An 11,641-nucleotide genomic window follows, 5' to 3' on the forward strand; every position below is an offset into this window, starting at 1 on the left:
ATTAAACAATCTACATACTAATAGCTTGAGTATGTTTACACAAAAGTTTTTAAGTGTCATGAACAGGCAGTGTCAAGACAGATCAGTGTTTTATAAATTTATCCACACAATCAGAGAGATATATGCATATACAGAGATATATATATAAATGTATATATATGGATAATCTACATTTTCAGCTTCAGATAACAGTAAACCTACTATTATACTGTGTGCTGGGTTAAATCTTAGCCAATCATGAAACTGCACAACCAGTGGCCTATCTAGCTGTGACTTTTGTTGGTTTGCCTCACAGAAGGGCACACGCTTTTCTTAATGAAGTGATAACACACGTGTTAGTTTGAAGTGTGTGCAGACAAGGCAGTGAGAATATTGTATCATCAAATCTCCCTTGTAATACATTACTGAAGTTAGGCTCTGTTGCCACTAAGACTTTTAAGATGGCTCTAAGGTCAAGGATAATGACATTCTAGGTCACCATAGTAATGTTCTTAATATGGAGGTAATTTAAATGTAATGTTTTACTAGGAGTATAAAATATCCTATTTATATATTATTGGATATATGACCATGTGCAGTTCATTAAGTCATCCATATACTGAAGCTGCGAGGAGCGAAACAAATGCACTTGATAGTTTTATTTTGAGCCCGCTTTCCCAAGATGAACTCTCCCATCCATCCTGTCATATTCCTATCAATTCACAGAGTATTACAAAAATTGCCTGAATGTTTACTTGACTTCAATCAACAAAGAGCATGAGCTTGCTTGGATTCTTACACAAGCATACTAACTTAAACAAGCATTCTAACTACATACTTCCATGCTATTGCTTAGGACAATCTCATTGCTCTCTACTGCTTCCTGAGGAGGGGAAGTAGAAAGGGAGGTGCTGAGCTTTTCTCCCTGATGTCCAGCGATCTGACTTGTGGGAATGGTTCAAAACTGTGCCAGGGGAGGTTTAGACTGGACATTAAGAAGCATTTCTTTACCGAGAGGGTAGTCAAACACTGGAATGGGCTTCCTGGAGAGGTGGTCGACGCCCCAAGCCTGTCAGTGTTTAAGAGGCATTTGGACAATGCCCTTAACAACATGCCTTAGCTTTTGGTCAGCCCTGAAGTGGTCAGGCAGTTGGACTAGATGATCGTTGTAGGTCCCTTCCAACTGAACTATTCTATTCTAAAACTGACCTGCCTCTACCTAATACAGAATGCATTAAGAGAGACCTAGCAACAAAGACTCAGGGCACAGGGTTATGGGCAGCTGAATGATCTGATGTCTAAGGGTTTGCCCACTCCTCCCTCACACTGTTCTCACAGGTTCTTCTCCTGTCCTTCCTACTCTTACCTGTTTACCTTGCGCCAACTCCAATAACTGTCAGACCTTTCTATGAACCTCTTAAACAAACTGATGGAGCAGAAAACCATCCAACTGGTGTTGCTGTGTTAGTTTTCTATCATGTTAGAAAGTCAGAGTGAACCTCAGAAGGCTCTGACAAGCTCCAGAAGCAGCACAGCGGAGCCAACTTTCAGGAGCAGGAAGGGAGGTAGGAACACACTCCCTGTCTGGCAGCCATGTGCTGTTGAATCACTTCCTATGTCACATGAAAGCACGTGTTTCTGGCTGTAATACCACAAGCAGCTGAGCTAACCAAACAGCTCACTGCCAGCAAAAAGGGATTCTCCTTTTCCTCCCCGGGTTCCTCCCTCTTGAAACCATCCTCTCAAAAGGAATACCCAGTAAAGACAAAGAGGATGTTTAATTTGATTTGTTTCTTTTGATTCTTGGGATGAGGTAACTACAGTAAAGCAATGAAATTAGGAAAGGGAAATCACTGGCTGTGATATGGAATTTTGATGTGGAAGCCAATTAAAATCCCAGGATGAGCTCACAGAGATTGGTTTGTGCATAGCCATACCAGTGAATAAAGTTCCATAACTCAGCATGTTGGGCAAAACTGGACTGGAAGCTCTGTTTTAAAAGTACCTCAGAGAACACTCCTGCATCACCATGGGCTTGTCCTGGATAATCTACAATGTATTCCAGATTCAGACAGCAGTAATCCTACTACTCTACTGTGTGCTGAGTTAAATGTAAGACATTCTGGTTAGAAACGAACAGCTCGAGGAACAAGAACAAATCTCACGCAGTCATTTAAAACATTAACTGCAGTAACTCGTTAACTACCTCCATTAAGAGATCAACCACTGTTAGATATATTTACCTCATGTATGTCTTTCATCCAGCTTGTTATATTTTGAAAACTGTCCAGATTTGTGATGTCATATACAAGAACAAAGCCTTGTGCGCCACGAAAATAGCTAGTGCTAAGTGTATGGAATCGTTCCTGGCCAGCAGTATCCCTGAAAGAAATTATAAGAAGTCACACACACACACACATAAACAAAAAAACCCTATGATCAAACTGCAGAACGCCCAAGAAAAATCACTTTATTTTAAGCAGTATTGTCCAAATTTTGAATGGTGTACACTAACAGGAAAGGAACAAGAAAAGTTAAGGATGAGAGGAAATCTGGGTGCCAGATACAGCAGTGAAAGAAATACACCAGATATTTATTCTGAATGATACAACCCTACTAGGGAAATTAAACCAGTGCCTGAAGTCTGAGTGTAACTTCAAGCCCACCACTGCTTCTTTATATGCATAATCATTAAGATCAGTACAATTTGGGTGATAAAAAAAAATCTGGAGTACAAGCACTGCAGGAGTCAGATGACAACCTGACAAGCCCTTTGTAAACCGTGATACAGACAGTAAGATTTTTAGATGGAAGGTAGGTTTTGGGAAAAAGCCATAAAACACAGGGATGCAGAGATTCCTACACATAATTATGCCTTAAGAAAGCTGTAAACAAGCCTCCAAGACTTTTGTTTTAAAACCTGTGATGGAATAACTGCAGATCTAATACTGGTCAGATAATTCATATACAGAGTTACTTCTTGAGAAATTTAAATACTGGTAAATATAGATAACCTTCAGTATTGGATGCCTGGACAGATGGCCGTCAGTAGCCCTATATAACCTTTAGAAAAACTTCAAAAACAACATACAGAGTGTAGGTTCCCAACTATCTTTCTCTCAGTGACCCTTTCGAACGTGCATTTGATCGGTAACAAAATGTAAAATTTTCTTGCTTTGTCACTTCTCTCAATGTTCCTATACAATTATGTATACTCAATATAGATAGTAGATCTGCTTTGTTTGTAAGTTGCAAGTTTTATGTTAAAGCAACCTAGCAGCAACCTACATTAGTTGCTGCAAAACATACGCTCCCCTAGGCCAAATTCAAATTTTAAAATGACCTAGGAGGAACAACTGCACTTTAGGAAGACACACAATTAAAAGCAAATGAGATTTTCATCCTGTAATGTAATTTAGTTGATTTGTGACATAAATTAAAACTTACCATATTTGAAGTTTCACTCTTGTATCATTAAACGTTACTGGCTTTACTTTAAAATCAATGCCTAGAAGAAAGAAGAAAATCTGTAACATTTCTCATAATAACGTGGATTCCCTTTGAAGATTGTTTCTTAGCTTTAGTTATCATGCAATTTTGAAAGGAAAGTGAAAAGCAACTATATCAAACAAAGAATAACTTGCCAACCATATACATTCAAAATGGAAGTTGTAAAAGGAAATTACTGAATGGTGAAAACAACTATGTGCCAATGTGCCACAAACACGATGCAAGGCAATGCCAATACAAAGCAATGGGGGGGCAGGTCAAAGCGCAGGTGCAGATACTCTGAAACTACATGTAGGTATTTCCATAAAAAGGCAAGTGACATGACAGCCACATGACCGCAGTTTCACGGCCTGTGAACAACAAGACTTGGCAAGTATGCTGGTGATTTCAGTTGTTCCCAGTTTCATCCCAACTGCGTGGCAGCTATGAATGGGGAGGTAGAAATGCTTACAAAGCTGTTACATGCACAACACCATTTTTCTGTCCTTACTTCCACATCCCTAAAAAAAAAAAATAATCTAGGGTTACATGAACAGGAACAGGAATTAGTTGTACTAGTTAAATGCAAAGACAAACATACACTGGATTTCATTCAAAATGAACAGGAGGATTGTTTCTACAGCTTTAATCACTGTGTATCCTAGATCCAAAGTGCTAAAGCCAAAATCAAGCATTAGCACTTGAAATCAGTGCAGAATGTTGTCTCTACATAGACTACAGATCTTTCCTCAAAGATAATTTCCTTATAATTTATAGTGTTTTCCTTTATTATATTACCAAGTTAGTAGTCCAAATGTGGTAGATGATACCTGGATTTACGTGTTGTTGAAGCTCCAATCTTAATATTAGAATCTGCCAGCTATCAGCTACTATCTTAGTAACGCATTTCCTCACAGTTAACAATTTTATTTCCACTTACTTTATTGCTGAAATTTGAAATACTGTTTGATAATTTCTCTGCTCATTTTTTTTTTTTTTCCACTGAAAAACAATACAGCTATTAAGGTCAAAATCCTGTAAGGTCAAAATATGGCTACTCAATATGATTTCAGAGTGGCTTTTCACTAGTGGTAATGTCATTTGAAAGAACTAAAAGATTGAAAAAGCACAAAAAATTTAAGTTAATACCTTTGCACTGATTTCTGTAAGAACCTGTCTGCCAAATTACTTTATCAAAGGAAAGCATCCATGGCACTAAACCAAAAATGCAGCAGAGGAAATGCTCCCTTCCTTTTTACTGATGGATGTATTGTGCACAAAACTTTGACAAGTGTACTCTCACATGCGTGATTCCAATGCTATTAACATTTTTGTGTGTATGTGGTAAAACAGTTTAGGCGGATTTTTAAAATTCTTATGATAATCATGTCCTTCACTTGATGAATTTTTATTGAAGCTCCAATGGAAAGGAAAGATGAAATAGTATAATTGGTATCTGTAATTAATATTACACAAAGCTTCCTTGATGGAATTAATAATGTCAGATGGAAATGTAATTTAAGTCAAATTTGCTCATGTAAGGTGAAATTCCAATGTGATGGAAAACATTTGCTCTTGAAATTCACGTGCTTTTGTTTAATTATCTGTATCACTTTCTACGATTGATGTTAGAGCAGTTGAGAGGGACTGAGTACGCACTGGGAGGCTGGAATATCACTTTCATATGGTGCACTGGGAATACAGCAAAAAATTATAATCCAGCCAGGGACTCCCAGACCTATAGGAAACAATTCTTAGTTGACATACATTTTAATAATAAATTGCTATAAGCTTCTTTTTATTTATAAAAAGGGAAGCAGAGTGCTGAATCAGACTAAAACTTAATCTAAATTAAAATAAGGCTTATTGACTTCTTAAGTCAACTTCGAAATTTATTGACCTAAAAGGTCAATGAATGTTAGTGAAAAACAGAAGTCAATATGTTCTGCATGCATGAATTGTTCATGTCCTTATATGAAATTTTGAGCAAACTTAGCAAATTGGAAAGACCGAAAAGAAAAATGAGAAATACAATGCCAAAGACAGCTCACAGATTTCAGATGCTTTTAGGCCCATGTATTATACAACATGATCAACATAACAAAGCAATCATTGATTACCACTCTTAAGATAAATGTTATTTGAATGCAACAGCTTGTACTTGCTTCTCTTAAGCTGTCAAATAAAACCAAGAAGGGGTATGCTGGGTGCAAGTTCAAATTCCAGTTGTTATTTCCAAGTTTTATAGCCATGAGATTAATTTCTTTATGTTCCAAATAATAAATATGCCCAAATTAGGACTGAGGAACCTTAATGACAACTAAGTCTAAAAAGCATCAAAATTGTCAGCCACAGGGGAATTCAGCTGTGAATTGTCCCTTTCTTCCCTCAATATCTATAAAATAGTCTTTTGCCACCTGCAAAAGTCCTCTTCAAAGAGGTCTTTTGCAGATGGCCTAGAAAATTACACCACGCTTTTCACCTCAATACAGCTGGGAATTTCCTGATATAAAAGGCTCAAAAAAAAAAAATGTCTATGCAGAGAAAATGCGAGTTTGAGCAGCTTAGCAGGATGCACCAGTGATAGCAGGGAGAGAACGTGGTACATGCCCAGGTGCAGGTTCTACCTAGCCCACTTGCCGTCATACAGTGTCTTCAACTCTGGAAGCAGGGAAGCAGTTGGTATCACCTCCTGTGCCCAAGCTGGGCAAGCGCCCAGTGAGATGTTGTGCATTGAATTTCCACTGTGTTACTCCTACCCTTACTACCTGCTGGTGCATAACTTGAATCAGACTCTTTTCCTGCAGATGTCAAGGAGTATCTGAAGTGCAGTGGTATCTGAGGGGTCCCAAGTACTGATAATTACTGTTTTGGTAAGAAAAATAACTCATGGGATAAGATGGTTTGTTAGGAAAGTAAGAGTGACAAAAAAAAAAAAAAAAGAATTAAGATGCAGATTACTACTAGTGTTGTTAACACAGGACATGTTTCTCTTCAATATAGTTCATTTTTGTCGATTAACTCTATTTCCTTCTAAAGTAAGTATCAGGGAATCTACACAGACTTCAGCAGAGCTGGCTCTCTTATTCATCGTCCATTAGAAACAAATGCATAAATCACTTGAATTTGCAACTTCACTCTTAATAAACCTTCTTTCTTTATAAAATACATGACACATTAAAAAGAAAAAATTTCCTTTTGAGGAAAAGTCAAAATAAAATTATCTTTTTTTTTTTTTAATTCTAAAGTGGGAGTCGCACCACTTTCAACTATGCCAGATTTGGGAGGACTCACACTTCTACAGAAATGTTTCTTACAGCAAATGCGTGCTGTAGGAGCACAGCCACTACTACAGCAAAATAACAACCTCACAGCCTGCTAGATCACAATCCTGTTCACTTGTATACAAGGGGCTTTTTTGTTCATAAACTTTCTCTATGGCTTTATATGCAATGCCATTGTTTAAACAAAAACATTTATTCTTTGTAGTCTATTCATAATACAATGCATCTGCCTTATGATGCATATAAGTTTAATTAGAAAAATATAACCGCTTATAATTTACCCAAACTGTGTAACTGAAGAGGAGGAAGGGCACCCAGCCTTGAGTGTTTAAGTGCTGCATAAAAAGCTTTCAATGAGAATTTACTGTGTATGCATTTTTTTTCTCCATAAAATACATAATTCTAGAAAAGTTCACTACTACTGGAGCCTATTACAAAATGTTTCGGTTTTTTTCTCCCCCCTGCAGTAACACTAGGATTTTTCCTAGTAACACAAACCTGTGATTCATGATGACACAGAAATGAGACTTTCAACAATGTTTTGAATTCTGTGCCTACGACCCTTTGCCACTGACAAAGGTGGTGGCACGTGATTTTGTCTGGGAACTCGGATGGCTGAGAGAATGCACAGCCTGCACAATCTTCCCTCTACTCAAGTCACAGTTCCAGCTGGACAGGTAGGGTGAAAAATCAATTAACTTCAGATGAACATTCAATAGGCTGCATGACAGAGAGGGATCATTCAACTGAGCTTGTATGAAACAGGCATCTGGATGAAAACAGTTATTTGTTTTGATGGTGACAACAAAGAGGAAGAAGACATCATGAACAGAAAAAAACATTGCATTGTCTTCTTCCTTTACATCGTTAGAGGCCACGACCTATAGGCCATGCTCTCGGTTGTCTTCATGAAAAAGAAACTTCCAACATTACTCTTTTGGAAGCCATCACTCACAATCCCACTTGTTTTAAAAGTCTAAACTCTAATACACCTCCTAAAATGGAATTAAACAGAAGATGGTATTTCAGAAATAACTTCAAAAATCACATTCAGGTAACAAATACCACATCTGGATGATTCATTTACATTTCACATAAGCATCTGTTTAAAAAGTTTTTACATCTCTCAAAAATAGGTTTCAGGAACAGTAATAAAACTAATGAAGTTAATCTCAGTCCATAACTGTCAGAAAACTCATAAACTCATATCTTAACTATTCGTTAAACTCTTTTGACTCACAACTTGGAAAATATGTTCTTAATATCATCACCATACAAGATTTTTTGACTCTGCAGTGGAATGCTTTAAGAGTAGAAGAAATTGCATCTCAAAATAATAACCTCATGGTCAGGAATCTATATTCCAATATAAAGTTCATCAATAAAACTGATGTTTATTTTCGCAGCCATTCTTTGGGACTTCTTGCTAACAAGTTCCCTGTTACAAGGATCAATTTCACAACTCTACCACTAGTTGCGTCCATCCCTTTTTGTTCATGTTGGTTTCAGAAGCTGCTTTGCAAGAATGAGCAAGAAAATAAAAAGTGTTTTAAGTTCAGCCATTCCCACGTGGGCAGGTCAACCCAACTCACATACATCTCACCCTGGACCACAGCTACTATCTGTTATTTATTCAGTTAAGCCACCTCCTCCCACACAGAAAAATATATAGAAGAGCCACGCATATTCCAAAAATTTCTTGTGCATACTTTACCTTCAAGAGTACTGAAAAAAAAAAAAAAGGTAATTCCTACACACACACAAACTTTTAAAAATGAGAATTTCCCAATCAGAAATTGGCAAAAAAAATCTCCACAGCAAATTGAACCACCCCACCCATGCACATTACACGTTTTCATGCAGATGACCTGGGTTTTCTGCATGTGGATGGTCAACATGCTCTCCCTGACAGCGCCGTGGGGACAGCATACCATGGTGGTGGGGAGCTCCCCATCAGTCCCCCACCATCTGCAGAGGTGCCGGGGAAGGCAGCACGGCAGGGCAGCATAAAACCGCCTCAGTCCAGCAGGGCTAATTACTTCCATCGCAGCAATGGCTCTGCTTTAATAATCACACATGGGGCTACCTACAGTAGAATGAATCACAGAAGGGTTCGGGTTGGAAGGGACCTTAAAGATCATACAGTTCCAACCCCCCTGCCATGGGCAGGGACACCTCCCACTAGACCAGGCTGCTCAAAGCCCCATCCAGCCTGGCCTTGAACACTTTCAGGGATGGGGCATCCACAGCCTCCCTGGGCAACCTGTTCCAGTGCCTCACCACCCCCACAGTAAAGAATTTCTTCCTAATATCCAAACTAAATCTACCCTCCTTCAGTAGAAGATCATCTTGACTTTATACCGTTAAAAGTGAAAGCGTGAAGTCAAACCCCTTTCTAGTATGAAAGATGGAGGAACTGGGCATTTTGTTGATGTCTGACAACTCTTTGAGGTAGACACCATGTTTTCTGCACCCACAGGGGTGTAGAGCAATGAGGCCCCATCTAGAGTTGTGGGCTGTAAGAAAGAGGTTGTCTTTATAAGTTTTAAAAAAAAAGTAGGTTCCAAATGACAAACAGCAGGGACAGTGCAACAGCTGGCACAGAGAGGTCATGGAGCCAGGGTGACATGTTTCCCGACACCCTGGCAAACCTCTGCGAAAGGTTTTAGTTGCCAGAGGCGGCTGGACACACGGAGGGAGACTGGACATCTCCAAGCCAGCCGGTGCCGAGCTGCCAGCGCCGCCGGGAAGGCCGTGCCTGAAAAGGGCACCGGCGGCCTGTCCCTGAGGCGCGCCCGGGGAGGGGAGGACGAGGAGAGGGAGCCAAGGGGGCTCCCAGGCGCCCACCGGGACACAGGCCAGTCCCTTAGTGCGGGCGGCGAGGGCGGCCTTGCCCTGCCCACACCGCCGGGCCCCGCTGGGCGGCGGGCGGCTGGGAACCCACCGGGGGTTGCGGGGGGCGGGCGATGAGGGGCGGCGGGCCGGCGGGGGCAGCCCCCGGCCCGCGGTCACTCACCGATGGTGGCCAGGTAGGAGGAGGTGGGAGCCCCGCCGGGCGGCGAGCCGGGCTCCGTGTACCTCCGCACGATAGAGGTCTTCCCCACGCAGGTCTCCCCGGCCATCACGATTTTCACCAGCAGCGGCGGTTTCCCCACACCGCCCTGCCCCAGCCTCAGCCCCGCCATGGCGGGCGCCGAGTGCCGGCCGGACCGGGCCGGGATGGGGCGGGTAGGAGGCGGGGGCCGCAGCGCCTCGGGCCGCCCCGCTGAGAGGGAGCGGGCACCGCCCCCGCCCCCGGTGTCTGAGGGGGACCGGCGGCGGCGGGGCCGAGCGCCATCTCCGCCGGCGACTGCGGGGCCTGCCACCCCCCCGCCCCGCACAGGTGGGGCGGGCCGCGGGAAGCCCCGGATGCTGTCCCGGAGCGCTGGTGGGGCGGGGTAGCCGAGCGTGAGTCGGCTGTTTCTATAGCGGTTTTGAAGAAGAAAGCAAGGTCGAGCCCTAAATTATTTAAACACTGCGATTGCTGAAAAGGTAGAAACTGAGACCAAAAGGGTTGGCGTGAGGTAATGCCGTGCTGTGAGGCCATGCTGTGGGCCAGAGCTGCCACCCCGGCGGCGCCCGCTGGGCTAAGGCGGCCGGGCCGAGGTCGCCCCCCCCGGCTCAGAGATTTGCCGTCCCTCTCCCTTAGGTGCCACCGGGTGCCTTTGGGTGACTTGACAGCGGCTTCAGGTGACAGCTGCTGCTTCAGGTGACAGCCACTTCAGGTGACAGCCACTTCAGGTGACAGCCGCTTGCGCGCAGCGTCCATCGCCGCCGCAGCAGGGTCCGCATTAGGCCTGCTACAGGTCTGTGCGCTTCATCCACTGCCCTGAATCAGGGCTGTGAAATAATGCAAAGGTATGCTTTTTTTTTTTCTTTCATGAAGTTTCATCACTGGGGAGTAAAGAGGGAACTTTCACAACCCCCCATAACGCTTCCCCCGTGAAGTACAGAAATAAACAGTCTGGTTTCTCGTTACTTCCTAGCGTTTAAGACAGAGACAGAGGAAATAGGTTTTAAGAATTTCCTCTTTTTCACTTTTGATTTGCTGTCGTCTGACAGTCAAAGAGACCTGTAGTGTACAAAAAAAGGTGTATCTACAGCGTAGACTTGCTGCATGTGTGTCTGGATGTTTTTACCAGAATCTCACATTGTCCGAGTTACAAGGCCCTTGGCCATTTGCCGATGTGCACGCTGAATTCATCTTGTGGCAGAAATTTAGGAATGGGATACACTTTGAATTAGAAATGCTGATAGATATTTACAAGCACTTGTGTCTATTTCAGTCTGTGATGACTCCCCACAGCTTTTGACATTTTTATCTTCAAGCAACTCCTCAATCGATTCGTGTATCACAGTGCAGTAGATGTAAGAAACTCACTTTTTGTGAAGGACAATTTATGAAACTTACTGAAACTTACAGAACTCAGTGAGTTCCGCTTAGCAGAATTCGGGACATCCTCTTGCCAAAGGCCAAGTAGTATTTCAGGCTTATTTCCCTATCTCCCCACTCTGAACCACACACTAACCTGCACTGCAGCTTCCCAGTATTGAACTGGTTAGCCACAAACCTGTAGGGCTTTGTGGTAGGAGATCTTCAAAGGGTGGCAACAGCTTGTTTCTTGATCAGTGTGGTTTCCTCAGTTCCTGGAAGAATGAGAATTTCTGCTACAAGTTGGGAAATAATCAGTGGAAAATGACTGATAAAATCAGCTGAGTTAGCTGGTTGTTTTGGGAGTCGTCTGTGATATGTGGCTGTAAAAAAGCAAATACTACCAAAGAAGGCATCAGTCAAAGTGTTTCCATTAGGGACAGAGAAGGGCTGTGTATTGATGAGACTGAATGCATTC

At 42.1% G+C, this 11,641-nt stretch overlaps 1 protein-coding gene across 2 annotated transcripts in view; it reads right to left on the minus strand.

Moving 5' to 3' along the window:
- Positions 1 to 10,122, minus strand: part of LOC141739515 (ras-related protein Rab-10-like) — a 31,430-nt gene extending 21,308 nt beyond the window's left edge. The window contains exons 1-3 of one of the 2 annotated variants that reach the window (XM_074576917.1): positions 9,769 to 10,122; positions 3,427 to 3,487; positions 2,223 to 2,361 (exon numbers count right to left, since the gene is read on the minus strand). In XM_074576917.1, the coding sequence (XP_074433018.1) occupies positions 2,223 to 2,361; positions 3,427 to 3,487; positions 9,769 to 9,937 (369 nt within the window). In that variant the 5' untranslated portion in view covers positions 9,938 to 10,122. The remainder of the gene's footprint in view (positions 1 to 2,222; positions 2,362 to 3,426; positions 3,488 to 9,768) is intronic. The other variant, XM_074576918.1, reaches the window with a different exon arrangement.
- Positions 10,123 to 11,641: the final 1,519 nt, after the last annotated feature.

This window comes from Larus michahellis, chromosome 2 (assembly GCF_964199755.1).
Source record: "Larus michahellis chromosome 2, bLarMic1.1, whole genome shotgun sequence".
NCBI classification, from domain to species: domain Eukaryota; kingdom Metazoa; phylum Chordata; class Aves; order Charadriiformes; family Laridae; genus Larus; species Larus michahellis.